Raw genomic sequence first — 25,145 nt, forward strand, 5'->3', positions numbered from 1 at the left:
TTTAGAAGCAGAAACTTGTTGGGCTGCCAGCAAAGGTTTGAAAAAGTCCCTTCTGGCTGGCCAAGTGTGAAACAAGAAATCAGAGAAAAGGAAACTATCTGTTTTCAACAAAGACAGTGAAGAACAATGAAATATGCAGTCGAGATCAGCATAATGGGGGGGGGGGACACAAATATCAATCACAATTAGGCTTTGGACTTGACTGCTATAACTTTCAGAAACAAATTGGCCTCCCTCCTGGGAGATGCTCTGGCCTCTGACTCAAATCACAAGTGCCACCCTAACCTCATGCAGATGAGGAGCTGGTGTGACCAGAGCCACATGGAGGAGAAGGTTAGCCCGGGTGCAAACAGTAACTGCTGGAGACCCGGCGTACATAACAGAGAGCAGACCCTATGAACACATGAGTGTGGGAAGGATCTCTAAGAAGCTGTGGTTTTGTATCATGGGCTGACCCAGGATTATTTCCATGGCACTGAGAGTAAAGAAAGTTTCCCAACCACCCAGATGCTAAAGTAGATTATTTTCATTATTTGGGGAGGTGCGTAGATGTCAGAAGCGGCCAGGCTGTCCTAGTGGAAGTGACAAGTGATGGCCAAGTCAGGCCAATGGCATGACCTTGGGGAGATTGAGAAACATCCTTATTGAGCGGGCAGGGATGCGAGGACAAAGCCAGTATGGAAGCCAGGGTCCAGTAGCATGCGTGTGCATGCTTGGAGAAAGAAATGGGACAAGTTCACTTTTATTTTTTTAAGATGTTATTTATTCATTTGAGAGAGAGCATGAGTGGGAGGAGGGTCAGAGAGAGAAGCAGGCCCTTCAGCGAGGGGGAAGCCCAATGCAGGGCTCGATCCCGAACCCTGGGATCATGACCTGAGCTAATGGCAGACACCTGGCCCACGGGGCCACTCAGGCACCCCACAAGTTCACTTTGTCAGTGGTCTCATGTGTCCCCAGTGTCACCCCCCCCGGGCACCCTGCTTTCTTGGGGTTCGTCCCCCAGCACGGGGGGCACCGCCATCCTACACTCAGTGGAAGCTGCCTCGCCAAACCACTTCAATGGCCTCTTCACCACACTCTTTCCGAACCTCCAATTTACTCTCTGAAATAGTGCCAGAGAAGCTCCCAGAAGCATTGCTTGGCACATGCCACCTCCGCCGCTAAGCTGTTTGTGGAAGACACCCACCCCCCACCCCCCCTTATTACAGACAGCTCTCGCAGCCCTCTGTGCAGACCCGGATTAAGGATGCCTTTGACGAGGGACCGTGACAGCAGCATCGATTTGTATTCAGTCAAGCTGAGGCAAGGCTTCCAGCAGAAACCTCTTCCTGCAGGGGAAGGACACTTGCAGAAGTGCCCGGCCTCCGCCTGCTGGGAACCCGAGGCCAGCACGACTCCCGAGGAGAAGGCAATGACTGGCCATAAGGCACACGGAGCACCGGGCTCCCTGCCCTCTGGCCTGCAGGAGGCGCCCCGCGGTCCCGTGCCCCTCCTGCCCGAGCCAGGGTCCCCGTGTGCCTAGGAGTAGCTCTGCGAGAGCCAAGGCTGTGCCACGACACAGCCTCGTGAAGGAAGCACTCCCACCTCGGTCTTCTCATCTGTAAGGGGGGGCTAATCGCCCACCTACTCCCTGCAGCTGTTGTGAGCCTTACATCCAGGGAGAACACTTAGAGTGGTCTCTGAGCCACTGCAGGCACTCGATCAATTGTAGCCACTTCTAGACAGTTTATTGAAATTACTGAAAATACTGAAATTTCCAGACACACTGAAATTCCCAGTATGTTCTCCCTTGTGCAGAGAAGGAAAGAGAACTTCTGCTGTCCAGCCCTTTTGGATTTGAGGTAAAAGGCAGCGTGACTCTCTTGTTCAGGTGCGGGGACTGTTGTCACTAGGGATGGTATGGCACTGCGGGCTTTTTAGAACAGAAGACAGCATTGTTCATCTTGTCATGGTTCTGGGTTACAATCATCACATGCTTCAACTCACTAGCTCTTTTAAGAAAGACTTTTTCTGTAAATACTTTCAGTAAAAGAAATTATGCATATTTTTGTCCAATTAAGTACCTAAGGGGTCTAATGAGTTGCAAGGCCACCACATTCCCCACCCCTGTCTCCCTTTCTCTCTCGCTCTCTCTCTCCCTCTCATACACCCACCCCCCTGCCATACACACACAAGTATACATGCACACATGCATCTGTATCTAGGAACTTTCTAGAAAGGCACTTCTCATACACTCAGAGCTGGAATGACCTTCTCACCATTGAGGAAAGAGGATGGGAGTGTCCACCACACTCTGTAGAGCTCTGGACAGGATAAGTGGAGAGGAAAGTTCAAACACCTCTCTCTACTTAAGGAGTGGATTGGAGGAGGTATAGAGATCATTCTCTGAAACTCATGGGTCCAGCTTTCAGGTCCACATCTCCCCAAAATCCCTATATTGAAATCCTAACCCCCAAAGGTGATGGTACTAGGAGGCAGACTTTGGGGAGGTGATTAGGTCAGAAGGGTGGAGCCCTCATCAGTGGGATTAATGGTCTGGTAAAAGAGGGCCCAGAGATTCTTCACCTTCTACCACTCAAGGACGGGACACAGCAAGATGCCGGCCATCTGTAGCCCAGAAGAGGGCCCTCCCCAGAAGCCATCCATGCTCTCGGACCCCTACCACTGAACTGTGACAAATAAATTTTTCACTGTTCATAAGCCACCGGAGTCTGTCAAGTTCTGTTCTAGCAGCCGCAACAGACCAAGACAGGAAGACACTGATCTGTGTTAAGAAACACGCCACATTCTCAGTCCACATCCCCCCAAGCAAAACTAACCACACTGACCATGCTTTTTCTGCCCATCAGGGGTCAGACTGGAAAAGTAGCCCTCCCGCCCCCACTACTGCTGGTGAATTCCAGCCATTTGCTCTCACTATTTGAACACCTACCAACATGGTGCCCTTACTACCACCTGGTCAGTAAGAAATCAGGCTGGTAGAGACATGCAATAGGTAAATCGAAGGGAAAGGGAGAGAAAGAGCCACAGTAATTATGAGATGCCACCACCACCACTACCACCACTACCACCACTACTGCCACTATGCCCAGTGCTCCAGTGAAGAGAAGCAATAAAAAACACAAGAGCTTTTCTTTTGGTATTTTCCAGGTTGCAAGATGCAAATTCGTCATTATTTTTAAACCATCCTCAATTTTTTTTTAATCTTAAAAAAAAAAACAGGCAGAGAATTCAAGAATTCTAAAGCTGAGTCGTCATTGGAGGGTATACACCTTCAATTTGCCAATGAGGAAAAGTCTGCATATTAAGAAGTGATGTGATTTATTCAAGATTATTAAGACAAGATAAAGTGCCAGGATTAGTATCAAGACCTCTCACACCGTGCTGCCCCTTGACCCACTGTGCCTTTCAGCTTCACCAACCAGTCATCCCGTGACCCCTTCCTAATCCCACCAGCATGCACACTCACACTCACACCCACTCCCACAACACACACAGACACACACAGTAATAGTTCTTACACCACAATTATTTCATGGCTTCATTGTTCATTCACAGGTGCATCTACATATCATTTTGAGATGATTCAAGTCTTACACTGCAAATGGCCAGTTTTTGATCCTGCGTAATTGATTCTCAGCCCTGGGATGAGATCTGACTGCGACAAATGTCTCCCCATTAGTCGAACATGTTAATGCTACTGGTCTGGCTGATTAAGTGGTGCATTCTTTCTCCCTATTTCCCACAAATTCTTCCTGAAACTGCCTGCCCATACTTTAAGAGTGTCCATGTTTCTTCATTTAGGAAATGAGAGAGCTAAGCTATACCACCTCTCAATATATTTAAGTCACACACCTTAAGTATATTTAAATCTTTTAGTTTCTAAAAGACCATGACCCTTTTTAGATATGAAATAGTTAAGAGAGCTACAAGAATATGTGACCATCGGATGACTTATTATCCTGACATATTTTGGTAAATTCCTGAGAAATATTTTGAGTATTTCAAATATTTTAAATTAAATTTCAAATAATTTTAAAATAATTTTAATATTTCATATTTCAAAATAATTTTAAATGAAATCTAGCATGTAAGAAAGGAAGGAGAATACTTTTTTCTTTTTTCTTTTTTCTTTTTTTTTTAGAGAGAGGGAGACAGAGGGGTGGGGGCAGAGGGAGAGGGAGAATCTTAAGCAGGCTCCACACTCAGCTTGGAGCCCATCACAGGGCTCAATCTCTCTACCCTGAGATCACGATCTGAGACGAAATCAAGAACCAGATGCTTAATTAACTGAGCCACCCAGGTGCCCTGGAAGGATAATTCTTTATGAACACAAACTCATTCAACAAGTACCTACATATAATATTTGTTAATTATAGTCAACTGAATAAGCTAACTTAAAAATTTTGAAACTAGAATTATTAGAAATATGTATTCTGTAACTTTGCAGAGCTTCAACATCTGTTTAAGGTTGATCTTTGCATTGGTTGGTTACATTTTTGTTGCTAATTTTTGCTTGATTTTGGAGACAAAGAGTTGGTAGGGGTGCTCAAATATTTGTTTAATACATGACTGTGGTCTACACAAAATCCAAGTAGGCAAGTTAAAGCCTTCCTGGACCTTCCCATGGTAGAAATATGTAACATGGAACATTTTAGTGTTCACTTTATCTATCATAATTTTCAAACATTTAAGATACCTTTTTTTAATCTTTTTTTTAAAGATGTATTTATTTATTTATGATAGACAGAGAGAGAGAGAGAGAGAGAGAGAGAGAGAGGCAGAGACACAGGCAGAGGGAGAAGCAGGCTCCATGCTGGGAACCTGACATGGGACTCGATCCCGGGGCTCCAGGATCGCACCCTGGGCCAAAGGCAGGTGCTAAACCGCTGAGCCACCCAGGGATCCCCCATTTAAGATACCTTTAAGAAATGAAATACAAATGAAACATTTGTGGAATTCTCTAATCACCTCCCTGGAACCTAAGAACCTGACAAAACACTGTGTGGATTCTACTATTCGCAAACGCCTTTCCTCAAACTATTTGGTTCCAAGTACAACTTTGAGTCCATTTTTGCTATTGGAAAAGTTCCAATCCAGCTAGCAACATGAGGGACCTGAAATCTCCCAAGATAGCTTGATCCATCACAGTTGAGGTCAACAACCTACGAAGTTAAAGATTACACAAAGAAAGAAAATCTTCTAAGGGGAATAAAAAAATTGATATTCCCAGATGTTGGGCCACTTGCACAGTAAAGTAAGATCTATGGTCCCCTGCAAGTGGCTGTTCTCCAGGGAATTAGAGAAGGGGCAACCACTTTATCTTGCAATTGTGAGCACACAGATGAGGAAAAACAATATATGTGAGGTTCACGAGAAAGGCTACCAACCTTTCCAACGAGAAGGAGTAATGGTTCTGGCTCCCCGCCAACAGGGAATGCTAACAAAATGTTTCATACCGGTTCAATTTCTCTAGTTAGAGCAATGCTTTGAGCCACCCAAAGCATTTAAGTGGTCTCATTCATCTTCATAACACCCTGAGATGTAAATAGGTAGTAATAAGGAATATTGCCATTCTTCAGGGACAAAGGCACTGGTGCAAGAGGTTGAGAGATCAGAATTTTTAGAATGTATTAGTTATACAGCTTACAGGGAACTACTCTGTATTTTCATTTCTCCCCTCTCATTAACAGAAGTACACAGCAAGAGTTTGCTATGTTGCAAAGGTTCGGTTTTATGACGACACTAAATAAAAGTCTGTGTTTTTCTTCCCTTGGTATGCATCTCCTTTTTTTCAAATGCCTTGAAATAAAATTTGACATTGTGCATTCAAATGTAATAACTGTATTACTTTTAGGAGTAATAATATATGAGAGATACATAGACCCAACAGACTGAATAATTCAAATCACAAAGCCATTAAATTTGGTAGACAAAAACTGACAGTCTCCCCACAAGACATCTGCATGTGTTTTCGCCCTCCTCACCAGAGTTTCTTTCTTATTGATTGTAGGATTGCATAACTCATCTCTGCCTCCCATCAATCCCCCAGTGGCCTATTAGCAACAAATCACTAAGCACAACAATATATTCTCAGAGGGAGCAGTGCGGGCCTTAATAGACGAAGTTCATTTGCGTCTTCATGTAAAGTAATAAAATTCAGCCGGCATTAAAGAAAAGGTTGAGCCATCACGAGCATATTAACTAAATGACTCATTTTATCTAGAGACTCTATAAAACTTAACTCTGACCTCCATTAATTATGAAAGACACAGGTGTTTTAAAATGACATTCTCTTAGAATAACTCAATTGGTCTCTGATGAATATAGCTATAAAATCAAAGAAGAAAACTCCAGGCTCTTATTGAACATGTAGATTAGAGGCTTGCTTATAACTGAGGAGCAGAAGACCGAATAATGAAGACAGACAGGTATGCATTTTGCACTAAGAGAAAGTGAAGACAGGATAGCAACTAAATCCATCAAATGCATTTAAACAATGATGAGAATGACTTATTTTTCTTTTTAATAAAAGCTTAGACCATAGCCAATCATGAAACAATCTGAAGACAAAACACGCCCTGGAGCTGACGTCAACTGAGAGGCCAGCCTCACCTATACCTGGGCCAACTTTCTCCTCCCTGATTTTTCACCACAGCAGGGTTCCATCATAACTGTCATCAGCTGGTGACTGCACAGAGCTTGAAAGAGCAGCATCCCCCATAACGCCCAAATTTTCACCTGCAATGGTAGGCTTGAATATTAAAATATAAGCTCATGATTTTGAAGTAAAGGAAAAGTGATAACTATATCCTTTACAGCAAACCTAAAAAGTTGTTTATAAAAATTATTGTATTATTTAAATGTAAAAAATATATAAATCATATCAATAACCTTAAAGAATTTGAAGATTTAATTTCATCCTCTAACCAACTCAGGTAGCTCACCAATCCATCTAAAATTGTTTTTCCAGAGACTTCCATTATCCAAACAAATTCCAGGAGCCTTTAAGTTCTCTGAGGTTATAACCATTCTAAAAATATCTCTTTTGTGTGCTTTTTCCACAGATTTTGGAGGATTTAATTATTTTTTTAATTATTCAGTTGAACTACATTGAGATTACAGTTTGAATAATATGCTCATGTTATGAGCTACCTCTTCTGTCAAAATTGTTCCTCAAAAATAATAAGTATATGTAGTCTAGGCTATGAAAATTTAAAAATTCTGATCTTATTATTGTTGTCATGAACATATGTGTCCAGTATAAACTTCCCCAAAATTGCATCAACTTATTTCCTTCCTTATCCCCAAAAGGTTACTTCAAACCCTTTAAAATTCTTGGTTATTAGGAAAGTTTCAAAGAATTCATCAAAATTAAGAACAAATCATTTTAATAGCATCCTTGTATGTTTAAACATATTAACTGTGCCATATTAAAAGGCACAGAAAAAAGACAAAAAAGGCACCGAAATAGTTGGGAGAGCTTCTTGTTATTAGCAAGTAAAATGAAATAACAAAGATGGATTCTGAAAGTTATGCAATAATTAAGACCAATGCTGTTAGCAAATTGCAGAGACATAAAATCATAAACTTTTTCCCATAGCACATTTAGGGTCAAAGTTATTAATCAATATTATTAATAATCACACTGATAATTTAAATTTTATTATGTTCTAAATATTACTTGCAAATCCCTCAGTGTTTTTTTTTTTTTCAAATCCCTCAGTGTTTTGAAGATTACAGATAATGACTTATTGCTCTAAATTTAACTCACAACTTCTGCTTTTGTGAGTCCACTGGGTATTTGATTTGTTCCTTCCCATTTTTCAGTTGATAGAGATCATATTTCACTTGAAAAAATACCAACTGAACTATCTTATGATTCCTTTAACCTCTGCTTTCTTAGGAATATTCACTCCTCCAGTGATCTCCATATACAATTCTTTTTCTGGGTCATTTTCATAGTTAAAGGTGGAAAAATTGTTTTCATATATCTTCAAATAATCAAATTGTAGCTTATTCTCCACAAGCTTAGGGCTAGCTAATGCCATCACAACAAGCCACACTCCCAAATCTTGCTCCAAATCTCACCTTTGACCCTTGCTCTCTGCCACCCCATTCCAGTCACCATCAATCATTGTCAAACTCAGCTCTGAAATATGTCTCAAATCTGACTCTTTTCCCCATTCCCACCACCACTGCCTGAGTAACATTCTGACACCTGATCCACAGCTCCCAAGTACCATCCCTACCTCTGAAATCCTCAAACTCTAGAACACTCTGCACATAGTACAGTAGAAGTATCTTCCCAATGCAAACAGAGCATTTAAATATGTAGGCTTAGAAATCGTCCAAATTTCTAATGCCCTTAGCACAAGTTCTCAAATCTGCCAGTCTAGTAGATCCTCAGAATTTTGATTAAACCAAAGATTCCAACATTACTTCCAGAAAGTCTAATTGCAATTGAACTGAAGAGAAGTTGGACATCTGTGTTCTTGTAAGGCCCTGTAGGCGACTCTCATGACTGCCAGAACTGCAATCACTGGTCTGGAGGATTAAGTCCAAGGTCCTCCATGATCTGACTCTACCTAAAACTCCTGCCTCCCCTGCAACTACTTCTCCTCTCAGTCACCAAATGGTCCAGTCAAGCTGAGCTCTTCTCAGCTTCATCAGGATCTCCAAGGTTCCCCAGGGTACGATCCTTCTGGCAAGAAGACTCTTCCATCTGCCAGACTCCTGCATTTCCAAGGCCCACCTGAAAGAGCACTTTCTCAGTATATCCTTTTCACTCCCAAAGATCATCATGTGTCTTAATTTGTAGGCTTTCCAGGGCTCCAACCCAGGCCTCTGTGGGCAACTCCAATTGCTTGTGTTTCCCCTACAGCCACCAGCCAAGAGTCAGCACTTTTTATTTAAGGGCCAGAGAGCAAATGCTTTGCCTTCACGGACAGTCTCAGTCACAACCACTTATCTCTGCCGGTAAGGCTCAAAAGTAGCCACAGGAAATACACAACTGAATAGGTGTGGCTATGTGCCAATAAAACTTTATTTATAAAAACAGGAGCCAACCCTGGTGCCTCAGCTTGCCAGCCTTGCACTAGATTTTTGCTAGGCTATAAAGTCTTCATCAGGTGGAGACTACCCTTCATTTTTGTTTCCCCAGTGCCTTAGATACATCCTGGCATAAAGTAGGTTCAATAAATATTTGATGAATGAACAGTCATGAAAGAGTGACTGAGTTAACTAATAAACTCTGATGGACTCTACGTGAGACTGGCTGGGAGCAAAGCTCTCAACACTCAAACACTGCAGCAGACACATACACTCAAAGTAAAGAGGATGATTAATTTTTATTACACTGCTTTGTTGGCTCATTCATGCATTTTGGAAAAAAAGGACTTTATAACTAAATAAATAACTGTTCCGCCAGACTTATCTGTTCCCCAGTTCTAGCAGGGAAGAAAACACAAAGATTATTCTTTTTTTTTTTCTTTTAACAGCAAAAAGAACAGGATGTACAGAAGTCTTTCCCACAAGAGTGTCTGTAGACCACCTCCTGGTTAAGAGCTCACATTCCTGGTCCCCTTCTTTCCCACTGTGTCAGCAGAACTGGGAACAAGGGATAGAAGAAGCTTCACTTTGAATGAACTGTGGTGATACTCAGGTACCCTGAAGGCTGGCAAATATTTCTGGACAAAAGGTAACAAAGCCAGGAGACAAGGAGTAGGACTTTTTAACACAGATCAGATTAATTAATCAAATGAGCCTCCTGGAAGAAAGGAGACTAGTCAGTATAAGAAAGAGGAAGATAAGCCAAGAGAATCCTAAGAGAAACACACATCTACAAATCCTGTGCCAATGCTGAGAAGGAAAATCACAAAAAAACATTTAAACAACAAACTAAAGGATAAAAAACATACTCAGTCGGGTAAGCGTCCACCTGTTGATTTAGGCTCAGGTCAGGATCTCAGGGGATCGAGCCTGAGTTGGGCTTTGTGCTCAGCAGAGAGTCCACTTGAGAGTCTCTCTCTCCCTCCCACTGTCCTCCTCCTCTTTTTCTCTCTCAAATAAATAAATAAATATTTAAAAAAAATTCCAGGTGAAGACCAGGAATGAAAAGTGCCATCCATTTTTTTTCATCACCAGCTGTTTTCCCTAAATCATAATTAATATAAATACAATGTAAACATCATCACTACCCTGGGCTTCTTTGCATTATGGGGGTCTACTACTTTCTGGATTCACTCCTAATTGCTGACTTCACTCCACGCAGCAGGAGTTCACCTTAAATGTGTAAACTTAACTAGAAAGTATCCTTTGGAAAACAGAAAAAACATCGTGGCTACTGGAAGCAGAACTGCTGATCTTTTAAAAATCTCCATTTTTCCTTTTAATCATATGCTGCTTCCAACAGATTAATTCTAAGGTAAAACGTTAAAATGAAAATAGCAATTAAAAATCACCACTACCATGGGGAAAAAATAAAAAAGAGTGAATGACACTGGTCAATTAAAAAAAAAAAAGACTTTACATGAATCAAAAATTCAGCTCTTTGTTTAGATCCAGTGGCAAAATCATTCTGAAAGGAGAACTTAGTCTAATTAAATAAAAGCCTGCCCATTCATTCAATGTGATCTTATGGGAACAGATGCTTTGAATACTTAAAGCAAATTCAGTGGGAGCATACAAAAGCAAGTTATCCTTCCTTTTTATTTTTATTTTTGCAGATTCAAACCATGGGACAAACAATGCTTGAAAATAAAACATTCAAAATTTTCAAGGTTAGTTTTTGTGACTATAAGGAAGATCAAGCTCTGCCTTGGAAGCACTAGGGTTTCTGTTTTAGTTTTTAGTAATAAACATGCTCATTAGAAAGCTATACAATTTATTGTATAGACAAATGTACAGAAATATCTTCCCACTTATGGAGATAGTCCATATATCCATTAACTGTACAGGCAAAGGCAAAGGGCTCTGGGCAAGGTGCAAAGCTTTGGGCTGGGCCTCATGTCAGGTCATGTGTACAAGGAGACTCAAGCATCCCCATTTACCCTTTCCCTTGATCTCTCCCTAATGCATCCATTTCATAATGTGACTTTAATAGAATTAAAATGTGAAATTTCCAAGGTCATAAGTTGTTACAATTATCATCAATCCGCTAGATTGTGACCCAACCCAAGTATTGAGTCTATGAGCTTCAATCCTACCACCTTAAACAACCGGCAAATGATTGGGTCTTCTGGAAGCCAAGGTGCTTGTATGAAAGCTTATGGGTGAGGGTTCTTATTGAAATATCATAGGCTATGAGACTATGCCCTTCAATTTATATGTTTATATTGCACTGAAGCTAGTTAGAGAAGAGTAAAATAGTCACAAATCAACTGAGAGGCGCTTGGCTGGTGTAGTAAGTTAAGAGTCCAACTCTTGGTTTTTGGCTCAGGTCATGATCTCAGCTTTGTAAGATTGAGCCTGGCATTGGGCTCTGCACTCAGCTCGGAGTCTGCTTCAGATTCTCTCTCTTGGTCTTCCTCTGCCCCTCCCACCCCTGAGTTTTCTCTCTCTCTCTTTAAAATAAGTAAATAAATCTTTTATTTTTTAAAAAAAATCAACTGAAAGACCAAAAAAAAAAAAAAAAAAAGGAAAGGAAAGAAATTCACTTCTCTTTGATGAAAGGCTCTTTTCATTACTACTATATGGCTTTATGCTTTATAAAAATGTGGTTAATCAGTAAATACCCCAATTATAATTTGATTATAATCAAACACTAGGTTGGATGCAAAGCAAGTTTGTTGCCATTTAGAATAACATTTGAATTTAGTACAGAATCACTTATCATCCTTGCAGTGAACTTGGCACACTAAAGACAGATTCATTTGGAAAATAAAAATATAATCACCTGCTTATTTCCAGCTTCACAATTCTATCTGCAACAGAACTTAGACTTACGTCAACTTTGTGAACTATTATTAATATCAATATTTTTATAGTTATTATACAAAACCTCTACACCAAAACATATTTCTTTACTTTGGAATTTTTCTTCCTATATATAAAAGATCACGAAAAATACAATAAAATGTCATGGAAACTGCCTTTAGTAGGCTGTTTGACAAAGAAATAATTCATAAAATATTATTCCAACCATAGAAACAAATAGAAATTAAATAATGTGGGGAAATAACTGAAAAGGTAAACTGTGATTATTTCCAAAATTCTGTTTTTTTTCTTTATGCTTTAACTGTATTTTCTAAAATCCTTCAGTCTCATCATTAAAAACCCAAATGCTATTTTAATTTTCATAGAACCCTTTGGTGAAACAATATATGAATGTCAATGCTATTAAAATAATATAAAAGATAATGTGCACCTTGGAAATAGTAAATTTAGGGATGTTTCCAGAATCTCCACGAACTCAAGATGCAAGTACCTTCTGGGACTATATAACACAAATCACTTAAAGGAAGGTCTTCCTTTTGCAGCACAATGAACTTTTTGTGAGGAGTCCAAAGAATCTTTAACTGAATTCAATTTCAGAAACAAAGTGTCACTGGCATAAAGTGAAACAACCCAATAAATGGCTTTGCAATGCCAAGTGTTCATCATAAGAAAACAAAGCCTATTATCGTATTTTCCCACGTTTCATATTTAAACCATTACAGATTTCTTAAATATGCACCTGCTATGTATACTTTTTTGCTAGGTCAAACCCTCCCAAACAGGAAACTGAGGGCTGAGTTATTTTTAAAGTTTTATAACTGGCTCACACTCCCTCTCAAACTTTCTGAGCCTAATCCCATCAAGTTTCCTAGTAAAATTCCTCACTCAGTGATGTCTGCCAAAAGCGTGCATGCACACGTATGCCGAAATCCATGGACATCCAGCAGAGCTACCCCACTGCTGCCCGCTTACTGCGTACCTCTTACTATGACAATCACTTTTCATGGATTATTTTATTAAATCCTCACAACAGCTGACAGGGGTAGAAATAATTGCATCAATTTTAAAGATGAGAACATTAGACACGGAAACTGGCTTAAGGTCACACAACTGAGCAAGTCCAGTCTACCTCTTTCTTTCTTTTCCTTGTTTATCAAATGCCTATGAGGTCCTTGTACTAGTGTCCCAGAACAGAAAATAGAGCCTATGTTCCTGGGGTTGCTTACCTGAAATTCAAATTTAAATTGTGCCTCCTGGACTTTTATGTGCTAAGTCCGGGGATCCTATTGTTCCTGGTCACCATGCCATACCATGTGCCAGGTGGCCTCAGTGGTTAATCTGATCCCTCTTCAGCATGGCTGGACTGGGAATGTGGACATAGGGACACTGGGATGGATACCTTCAGGGACAGGTGTCCCTGTGGACAGTTCCCCAGGGCTGTCTCCCATCAGGACAGGACCATGACACATCTCTTCCAAGTGCCAATGTGCTCAGTGGCTTTTCACATCCATTAGGAGAATCTATGTCATTCGCCAAAAGCCAAACACCCACAGGGTGTAGCATGTGTGTGCTGCTGTCCTGTACGTGCAGCACCACACACCTCCAGAAACAATGGAGAGTCTTTCAAGTCAAGCTCACAGGCAAAGCTTTTCCAAAGTTCTTTAGGGTTGAATGAAGGACAGAAGTTTCAGCTCTTCCAACTGAGGTCATATTTGCACCTTCTACACCAGCAGCTGGCTCCTTCCCCTTTGCCTAAGAATAAGAGTTCATTTTCCCTAAGGGTTAGCTTTGGGGCTAGAGATTGCCACGCCCTTGTGTCCTTGCCCAGACATGGGAATCTGGGATAAATCTGCAAAACCCAATCCATTTTCCCCTGAGGATCTTCCCAGACGCAGAGTGGCACAGATACAAATCACATCCTTGAAGTAGATATATTGACTCAACAGGTATCTCTATGCTTCTGCCAGGGGAGAAACTATGCTACATTCTAGAGAAACAAAGAAAAGACCAGCACATCCTCCGCCATCTGGTAAGTCAGTATCTGATAATGGCAGGTGGGGTGTGGGTGGCACCCGACAAAAAATAATGCAGTAATGCAGTTAAGGAAGGTAGATGAGAAGTGTGCTAACAAGACCACGTAGAGCAGGGGATGGAGGAACTCAGGCCCAGGGGAAGACTCCTGAGCCAGAACTCTTGACTACAAATATGAGCTCAACAAGTAAGAGAACTTGGGGGAAGGGGTAGTTAATGTTCCAGGAAAGCAAAGAAGTTTGTTACCAAATCCCAGAATAAGAAAGAATCATTTTACATTGGTGGGCAATATAAATAACTCCACATGCCTGGGCTATGAGAGAATGAAAAAAGTGGAGTTTGTAAGGGATGTGGAACCACAACCACAAGGCAGAGGGTGTGGTGGGCAACACCAAAGTGCCAGCATTTATCCATCAGGAGCTACCAAAGTGTGTGGGGGTGCATTCTAAAAAAGATGGTGTTGGCCATGGTACACAGGAGGAGGACAAAATCTGGAGGCTAGAGGACCAATTAAAACCCCTGCAACATATGGTCCAGGCGCCCAGTGATGAAATGTTGGAAGTCGGCACCCGAAGTCCCCCATGTATTCCTCACGTGCCAAAGTAAGTCTAAGTACACCAAGTAAACCAAACCACTCTGTCCTCACTGTCAACTCCAAAATATCAAAAGAAATGCAGGTGACATGCTCAGTGCTAGGAACTAAGCCAACTTCTGTCTATGCTTTTGAAGTTGTGCCCATACACCTCAATGTCTTCAAGGGTTAGGTGGATGCACAAGGGCTCCTTGAGATCTGAGAGCCAAAGCGATTATTCTAGAAACTGTTCAGTGTTTATCTAGAGTGCCCAGAGTATAAGTCAGACTGAGCTTCACTCAGCTATATGTGGAAATTGCATATACTCTCTTGCTATGAAAAGTATGTTTTATAATCTAGTAAAATTGACCAAAAGAGATATAACCATTCCAGTGCCCAAAGTGCTTTGCTAGAATGCCAGAAGAGTCCAAATGGCCTCTTTCTTCAAAGTTAGCATTCTTCCGAAGAAAATGGTATGAAGTATTTTTCATACATCATCCTCAAAATACATTGGCAGGATAAGTGATTTGAATGCAAGGATTATGCCTATTTTCTGAAGAAGTAATGATAAATAGAAGAGCAACAATTCAAGATCTGTTCTGATGGTGTTCTAGCAGCCTCCTCATTAAACTGGAATGTCAAGTGTTGACCTGGATATAGGACCTTAAAAGAGGTAAATAATAACAATTTCCTTGAATTCTCAATAGACTGGTAAATGGTGTAATCATGGTCTCAGAGAAAGGTAACAACAGGCATTGGAATGGATGTCAAATGAACCTCTTGACTGTAGAATTTTCCTAAAGAACATACTGAGACTGGAGTAAAAAATGCCTGCATCTGAAATCTTGAGTCCAGCTTTTATTAGACATCATAATATGTCCTGCCGCCATGTCCTCATTTCTACCATCAGAATGTTGACAATACCTACCTCTCAGCTTTCACGGAAAAAAATGAATTAGTTCCTGTCAGAACAGTTCCTGCCACATGAGGAGCACCCAATAAATGGGTGTAGCACCTTGCTACAAAGAGCAGGGGTCATCCTATTATTAGTAGCATACTTTATGGTACCCTTATTCCATATTTCATTCTTAGAAGTAGTACTTAGCACTCATCAACTATGGCAGAGAAGCTCATGTGTAGCTGCATCGATGTCAAATGAAATCCAAAATTATCTGTGGTGGCAAAACATTAAGATCTCTCACCTTGCTCCTACAACAAGTTCATTCTGTCCTGGGTCAAATGTTAACTGCGAGAAATCCACAGCATTCTTCGCTCTGAACTCCCGTAACCAGGGGCCAATTTCTAAATAGGAAAAATAAATAAATGAAAAGATAAAAATGAATGATTTTTTTCCTCCAGGGACCACAAAAAGTGCACATCAGGTAGCAAACATTACATTTCAGAGAGGATTTGGAGGTCCCCTAATGTGAGCGCTTAGGGGCCACTGGAAGTTTCCATCAGAATGTCACATAATCCATACTGAGAATGTGTAAAACATAGAGGGCAGCCACCCAATAAAGAGTGAGCAAAGCATCTGCACTTGGGTGTGATTTACAAGCCAGAGGTGCATTTTCCTTTGGGCTCTGGCCTCGGCCGAAAATCACGCAGCATTCACAGGCTTCATCAAGGGAATACTGAATGCCAACAAGACCATTTCCTGTGTGTGCTCACTGGCAAGAACTGAAGACTTGAGAATCACAAAGCCCTCCTGGGGATCCAGGACAAACACAGCGGTACCAGGAGCCCTCCTTAGAGGTGAACAGTCTAGGTCCCTGTCTTCAGGTTTCTATTTTGGCCCCATGAACAGGCATGTTAAACACATACAGAACTTTCTATTTTTTTTAATTTTTTTATTTATTTATGATAGTCACACAGAGAGAGAGAGAGGCAGAGACATAGGCAGAGGGAGAAGCAGGCTCCATGCACCGGGAGCCCGATGTGGGATTCGATCCTGGGTCTCCAGGATCGCGCTCTGGGCCAAAGGCAGGCGCCAAACCGCTGCACCACCCAGGGATCCCCATACAGAACTTTCTAGATGAGAAATCTAGTTACTTCTAGGGCTTGCTGGCATTTTTTTTCCTAAGGGAAACCAAGAAATAGCCACCCTTTAGAAACAGGTTTTTCACAAGACTGTTTCACAAGACTCCTATGATATGGCCTCCAGCCTAGAGTCCATTTATTGTAACATGACAGCATTGGAGAGCAAGAGAATGCTGCTTCAAGAGCCATTTTTGCAATTTTTATTAGCACATTTTTAATACCACAAAAATACTCTGTGAGTTGCCTGCCAGTTGTGCCTCGCCTTATCATTATTCCTGACAATTAGCCATGTAATCTGTCATTTTTTCTTGGATTTACGATTTTGAGTGATATCACACTGACTAAAGAGGCACATGACAAATGTCACATCCACAAAGTCATTGGTATCGCACAGGAATAATGTCTTTTAACAAAAGCAGATGCCAAAACCAGATTTAATACGGAAATATGCCCACGTCACATAACATGTCCCACACAAACACCTTTGTTGATGTGATTGAGATGGATTATTTTCCAGGAATGGCTCTGTATAGCACTTCTCTGCTACCAGTTATTGAGGGAAAAAAGGTCATGGATGGAAAGCTGTTCTAGTCCACATAGAGGAAACCAGGGTTGAGTGCTATAGAGACTTGTATTTGGGCTTTGAAATTTTAATATGTGTCCTGATTCTTTTTAGAAGTTTCTATAAATTTACTCATTTTATAGCCAAGTCATTTAAAAGAAAACACTTAATTATAGTAGAATATGTACAAAGCCCTGGAGCTATAAAAAGTTGTTAATAAATGGTGTGCTTCAGGAGTTCGTAATTCAGTTAGGGAACTAGCGCTAGTATCTTTAAGCACAGTGTCTATGAATAGAAGATCTTTTTTTTTTTAAGATTTTATTTATTTATTCACGATAGACAGAGAGAGAGAGAGAGAGAGAGAGAGGCAGAGACACAGGAGGAGAGAGAAACAGGCTCCATGCCGGGAGCCCGACATGGGACTCGATCCCGGGACTCCAGATCGCACCCTGGGCCAAAGGCAGGCGCCAAACCGCTGAGCCACCCAGGGATCCCCTGAATAGAAGATCTTTACAGGCATTTGTAATATTATAGGAAGTACTCACACATAAAAGCAAGAGATGATGGGGGCCCTAGATAAGAGGAAAGGAAAGATCTGACTGCCTATGTACAGTCAGACTCGGGATGCTATGGTGCCCCTAGGCCATATTCCATGTTGCTCATCCTCTTGCCCACCATGCCTCACCAGTTCTGTTTCTGGAAGAGGGAGCCAAAGGCTCTTTTGTCTGCAAAGCAAACAGCACAGTACCCTAAATGTGGGAGGCCAGAATGAATGATGCAATAATGAAAGAGCAATGGTCAGTGAATTCAAGAGAAGAAGAATGAACAATGAACAATGAAAGGAGAGAGGGTAAACAGAGAAGAGAGAAAGGGACAGTAACTCAAGAAACCACTGGCAGGTGTCTTTAAATAGAACTGTAAAAATATCTGCTCACAGGTTAACACGTTTGGACTTGGCTTCACCCATGCCAGAGAGGCTTTGAAATGTTCTTAAGCAAGTACTTGACAGGTGAAAGCAGGTATCCTAGGAAAGTGCCTGGGCCACTGGTGGGCAGGATGGGGGCGGGAATGTTAGCTGTTGGAAAGCACCAGCATACATGCTAGGTAGCGGCTACGCAAATGGAAGGAAGATGTGGTGAGGGAGCCTCAGGGGCCTGATAACCAACTGGAGGTGAGGCTCAGGTAACAAGCTGAAGATAACAAAATCTTTCCAAGACCGAATGAAGAGGAAGATGATGATGACAAGACACAGGCATCAGGAGGTGAGGGTGGTCTGAGAGAGAGAGAGGACAGTTTCAGCAGCAACAACAGGAAAGGTCACGTGTGAAGGATGGCCCCAGAGCCATTGCTGAGCATGGCTAACATCTAGAGGTGCCTGGAGAGCTCTCTAGGTCAAGAGCTTCATCACACAGGCAGGAAACTCATGCCCAGGGAGCCCTGCCAGGGACTGAGTCCCCGCTCCTGAGTGTCCCTCTAGGGCTCTCTTCTCCCAAACTTACAGCTCCCAGAGCCAGGCACCCATGTTGACTCAAGGGGGGGAAGAACAGGAGGTTTCATGAGGCCAGAACAGAGAGGCACAGGCTGACCTTTGCGCTGGAGGGGCAGAAACATGAGCCATGTAAGGGGAGAGGGGGCTGCAAAAAGACATTAGAAGAGCATCAGTGAACCTGTCTCTCATGCGTGAGTCTCTCTTTTCTGTTAGATGAACGGGAAGAGTGGCCAACAGCGACCAGGATGAGGAGATGCACTTAAGGTTTGGTTCCTACACTGAGCAAGGAGGAGGGCTACACTGCTTCCTAAAACACCGTCGAATAATAAAACAAGGCACACAGACAGGGAAAGACAAGTGAACAACATATAGATTTATCACTATTGTTCCCTTTTCTGTATTTTAATTTCCAAAATGCTTCCAAGGGATTTTTATGGTCAGCACTAGATCACAGTTCAGTGATCTGCACATCCTCTTCTTTCTTTTTTGATTTTCCTGTGCATTCCCCCAAGTCTGGCTATCTTGACTTTGCATATCACACAGCCTCTACCTGACGGACTACCATGAAGGCCTGGGGAGAAAGCTCCAGCACCAACTCATCCCTAACTGAGAATGCGCCTGTCCCAACACCCCTTCTCCACCACTTTCCTGGCAAGATCAGGGGCCAGAGCTCTCTCCTCTATGCCAAGACCAGCCCTTCCTCCTCTGCTCATCCCACTTCTTCCCTCTCCTTTGGTCCCTTCCCTAAATCACCTGTTCTCTCTTCTAATATCTCCCATGTTACCAGGCTCCTTCCCTCTGTCTGGAAGTATACACAAATTCCCTCATAAATAAGTAAGTAAATAAATAACCTTTCAAAATACATTTTCCTTACACTCTTGTTATGACGGTGTCAAACACCCGAGACAAAATGTATAGTAAACTCTGAGCCTGTGCCTTCTTTGACGAACTGTACCTCAGTTTCACATGTGCATTCCAACAACCCCTTAAAGAACATGGAATCCCAACTCTATACAGCTTATTTCAGAGATGAGACAAAGAGATAAAGCTTCCTAATGCAGATGGGAGGCAACTGTGATCCTGATAATCTTGCTAGTAAGGCTGCATAAAGACATTAGGAGAAAGGAAAATCATTGTATAACCTCATTTAAGAACATGGCTGAAAACATCGCTAAGGAGAGCTGTGTATTAGCAAATCATACACACACACACACACACACACACACACACACAGTGTTTCATATGAGATAGGGTCTATTCCAGAAAAACAAAATGGATCAACAAGCTTAATGTCAGAAGTCTTAGCCCCGCCTTCAGCCCAGGGCCTGATCCTGCAGACCCGGATCGAGTCCCGTGTCGGGCTCCCTACATGGAGCCTGCTTCTCCCTCTGCCTGTGTCTCTGCCTCTCTCTCTGTTTCTCATGAATAAATAAATAAATAATCTTAAAAAAAAAAAAAAGAAAAGAAAAAGAACCGTTAGGGATACAGAAAGCGAGAAGAATAGTGTCAAGTAAGGCAGGTGAGGACAGTCTGACCATGAGGCAGGTGGTGGGGAACAAGCTCAGCAAAAGCCACAGAAAGGTCAGGGTGACAGAGGAGAGCAGGGATGGCACATAGCACCTGGCAGGTTGAGGATACAATTTTCAGTAACATGAACTTTCTTAATAGATGCTCATTTCTCCCAAATAATGGGTTTACCTTTTTCATCTTTTTCTCTTCTGATCTTGCTGGGAAAAAAAAAAAAAACACTTGATAAAACGGAACATAAACATGGCAGCCAATACCACCGTGTTTGGAAGTTAAGTAGTAACATGAAGCCTGTAACTTCAAATTCAATATTTTGTAGATAATTTTTAATATTTGATAGCAATCATTCTAGTTAATCCATTCTTGACACAAATAGGGCTTTTTAAACAGGGCCTCTGGCAATGACTTTCTATTGCATAAGTAGTTGCAAAGATACATTTGTTCTTTCTCTTACCACTATGTAAGCACCCATATGATTGTTTTGCAAAGATTTTAAAAATTTTATTTATTTATTTATTTATTTGGCAGAGAGAGACAGAGAACATAAGCAGGAAGAGTGGCAGGCAAGGGGAGAGAGAGAAGCAGGCTCTCCTCAAAGAACCTGATGTGGGGCTCAATTCCAGGCCCCTGGGATCACAACCTGGGCCAAAGTCAGACACTCAACTGACTGAGCCACCCACGCACCCCATTTTGTAAAGATTCTACTAAAAAGTATACTGATCCAATTTTAAAAAGAACCTAGTGTTGGGACGCTTGGGTGGTTCAGTGGCTGAGCATCTACATTCAACTCAGGGCATGATCCCAGGTCTTAGGATCCAGTCCGGCATTGGGCTCCCCACAGGGAGCCTACTTTTCCCTCTGCCTATATCTCTGCCTCTCTCTCTCTCTCTCTCTCTCTCTCTCTGTCTCCCATAAATAGATAAAATAAAATCTTTTAAAAAAGGAAAAAAAAACAGTGTTACAGTTTTAAGAAATATCTTTTATGAAAGTGTCAGCATTAACAAATTTGGTCCCAATGATGGTATAGATAAACTAGAAAGTTAAGCTTACAGATTCAAGTTAGTCACCCCCTACCTAGCCCCAGAAGAAGATATAAAATCTTTTTAAAAAGAATAAATGTTACTATCAAATAAAGATTGAAACACTCTAGAGATACTGAAGGTAGTCATGTTTATAAGCCAAGAAGCTTTTGAGATCCTGATAAATAAGTATCACAGGGGATTCTGGTGTGGAAGCCCAGGGCAGGTCCAGAACCTGACAGTCACTGGGAAAACCAGATCGATGGCCCCTGTGAGAGCTGAAGCCTACAGCACTTGCTGTCAGGAGACCATGCTGACTGGTGGGCAAACCTGAGCAGTGAAACCTTTCAGGTCAAATAAGATTGGCTCCGGGTAGCCTGTTCCATTCTTCACACCAAACGTCAGTCAATTAAGGAGTCCAGAAAGCAGGACTGAGAAACTTCTTTGGAAGCCTTGAAACCCATACTGGAAAAACCTAACAGGTAGCTTCCCAAGCAACACATGACACATTTGAAAAGTAATAAGACGAAAGAAAAAAATCAACATCCTCTTCATTTTGAAAGTGAATTGATTCCCAGCGATGTATACTGTTAAATAAAAACTGCCACCCACTCAGTTTAATAAATAATGCATCGATTGCCTCTGCTGTTGTGATTATGAATAACAATGATCTACATGTCAGTTAAGATCTAAACAAAAGAGTGTTCCCATTGCCACCGGTTAGGTTTTATGTTCCAAGGGTCTTGGTGCAATGAAGGCAGGAGAAAATGTCAATAATCATGCACTGATCAGCTTTATTAAAGCAGAGAACATTCTGGAAGGAGAAAGAGAGGATGCAGGCAGAGTCTTTCGGCTGGATGGTTCAGCAGTCTAGGCCACACAGCTCTGATGTAAGGGGACAGGACAATGTCCTGAAAACTCAAGGGTTGGGTCCTCACCTTCCCCAGAAGGTCATTCGTGCTGGCTGGAGGAGGAGAGGTGCAGAGTAAACTCTTGGCTGAGCATTCTAGAAGTTCTCCTTGCCTGACCTTTCCCCAAGTTGTGAAAGAAACCATTCTACATCAAAGATACCTATTACTCTTTACAGGTGGCATGCATCTCCCTTCCATGGACGTCCTTTTCAGCTTCAGTGCATTACATGACCAATCTAGCAAGACAATCTTAGCTAAACCATGATTGGAAAACAAAGGAGTGGAATTTTTAAGAAGCCATAAAAAGAAGAATAGCAAGGCAGGTCAGTGCTGATTTACTGCACCGTCGCTGGACCGCTACCAATTTTCTCCCTTTTCCTTTCCCATCTGCTTTTTTCAGGCATGTTCCTCCAACCACGATCATTCAGAGCAAGGTAAGTGTGCTTCAGGCAGCAGGTCCTAGCACCCCATGCCATGTTTCACCCCCAAAATAAGATACATCCAGGTTTTCAGTTATCTGAGTCCTGCCTAAAATCCTTGAAGGGATTAGAATAGATTTCAGTTCTAAGCCTCATGTGTTTGTCGAGTGACAAGCCAGGGAAAACACTTCACCAGGGAGGAAAGATGCAAGTTCATCATCATTTATGCTTATGAAAAAAATATATATCAGAAAAACTGATGTCTCCTATTAACACTTTTTTTTTTGGTTGCTGTCTATATTATCAGTGTTTACTTAGTTTCAGGAACTATAGTAGATACCCTTACATGTTAACAGTGCCTTATTTCATTTAATGTTTATAATCCTGTGAAGCTAGAGCTATAATCTTTCGTGCAGAAATAAAAATTAAAAAAAATAAAAACCCTGAGTTTTTGACAAGTTACACATCTTGCCAAATGTAACATAAGTGGTAAGCAGCTAAGCTGGAATTTCAACCCAGGATAGGACTAGGGCAGTGTTGCCATGAGGTCCAAATTAAAAATCAATTTTCTCAAGAATGTATAAAGTACATTAATCCTTGGCACCTAGTAATATATCAGCATGGATTAATCTATCAGAAATGGTAGCTGCCACCCACCGAAAGAGAGCAAAATTAGATAGAATGGAAGAGGTGGTAATTTTCAGATGGGGGGCAGGAATGTTCCAGTGCAAGCTGCCTATTGGGCAGAGCACAGCTGAAAGAAAGAAGGTCCCAGAGAAAAGCAGAAAGAAACCAGGGTCCTTCACAGGCAATAAGGCATCCCATGGAAGAAGATCCCAACAATGGAAGATACACTGTCATTTTTTCCTCCAAGACAGGTCCTGTTTACTACCTCAGCTAATGCAGAAATATGCCAATATTCTACTCACCTTACTTTAGCTTTCTAGAAAGACTGAAAAATACCAGGCCAATTTTGTTTCTCCAAATGTAAAGACCAATTAATTTCTCTATAACTGCTATCTAGAACTCCACAGAGTCAAAGTAGGTATAGTAGGACAGGACACTGGCTATCCTGCAATCCACCGCCCAAATCTATAGCTTATAAAACTAAGGGCAAAGAAGTTACATGACCACCCAAAGTTACATGCCAATGAGGATGAAGTGGAAAATCCCAAGTCCAGTGATTTCTTTGCCAATCTATATTCTTCTCCATCACAGCACTAGTAGAAAATCCATCCAAATGGGAATACCATCGTGTGGTCTCTGAGCACACAAAACTTTCTGAATCATAGTATTTTCAAGGGCCTAAAATGTCTATATCTTGATTTAGATCTCAATATATTCATCTGTATGTTGGTATAAATTATAGGTACCGTGTGTTTATTTGCACATATATACATATATAGATATATAAATATGTATATTAAGTGTATTTTTACATATACATTTATACCTGAATACAGATTTATATAGTTATACATGTATCTAGAGACATCAATATGTTCATTTGTATATATACGTGTGCATATGTAAATACATACATTTACACATATGTATTTGCAAAAATGTATATAAGATATATATATCTGTATATATACATATATATATGTTAAAGACACTAAATTAGAGGGAAAAAATCTCAAAAGATTGCTACAGGAAATGATCAAAATGTTCAATTGATATGGCTTTTTTATTTTTTTATTTAATTTTTTAAAGATTTTATTTATTTACTTGACATAGAGAAAGAGGGAGAGAGAGCACCAGAGAGCACAAGCAGGAGGAACAGCAGAGGGAGAAGGAGAAGCAGACTCCCTGATGAGCAGGGGGTCTGATGCCACCACCACGGGGGCTCCATCCCAGGACCCTGGAATCAGGACCTGAGCCAAAGGCAGACGCTTAATTGACAGCCACCCAGGCACCATCAACTGATATTACTTTTTAAAACTAAAACAAAAATATTCAGTAGTAACCAATTAGGGAAAGTAAAAACATTTTTTTCCATAAAGCATTTTTACACCGGTAAAAGCAAAAAGGATCCAGTACACTAAGAAGGCGTAAAGCATCTTTCATTTCCATTTTTATTTGTAAACATGACACATAAAACACAGAGTTTTGAAATGCTAACAGTGCTTTTTCCCATCCTTTCTGTGTTCAATCATTTATCTGCTCAACAGGGGTCAGATGCTCCATCAAGCCTCTTCATATGTTTCCTCTGCAATGACATTTTAATACTTAATCATTCTTTCATAGGTTCACCACTGCAAAAATCCACTAACTGCAAGTTTTGCAAAATATCTGTGCTCTGGAATTGGGTTCTTCTAAAGTTCACTGCTCCACCTCGGACAGCTTGCCAGGTAGATTTCTTAAGAACCCAAAGAGCTGTGATCGTGCACTTTTTACTCACACTATTCCCTGATTTGGGTGTTCTCCACTCAAACACAATTTGAAAGCCACAAGTGTCATTTAAGCTCTGTTTTACAGCCTGGAAGCCCCATTATAATACAGATTCACAATGTAAACAAGCATTAAATAATAGCCACAAATCTGTTAAAATTATAGGAAGGAAAGCATGCACTATTCCTGTAAGGGCAGGACCGGACAGCCTACCTTGAGAAGGTGGCTGTAGATAAAGACTGGCG

At 41.3% G+C, this 25,145-nt stretch overlaps 1 protein-coding gene across 3 annotated transcripts in view; it reads right to left on the bottom strand.

The window, feature by feature from the left end:
- SEMA5A (semaphorin 5A) overlaps positions 1-25,145 on the bottom strand; it is a 488,460-nt gene that overhangs the window by 253,883 nt on the left and 209,432 nt on the right. For all 3 annotated transcript variants that reach the window (XM_041731983.1, XM_041731984.1, XM_041731985.1), the window contains one exon: positions 15,742-15,841. In XM_041731983.1, coding sequence (XP_041587917.1) covers positions 15,742-15,841 — 100 coding nt within the window. The remainder of the gene's footprint in view (positions 1-15,741; positions 15,842-25,145) is intronic.

The sequence above is a fragment of the Vulpes lagopus genome, chromosome 17 (genome assembly GCF_018345385.1).
Source record: "Vulpes lagopus strain Blue_001 chromosome 17, ASM1834538v1, whole genome shotgun sequence".
Lineage (NCBI taxonomy): Eukaryota > Metazoa > Chordata > Mammalia > Carnivora > Canidae > Vulpes > Vulpes lagopus.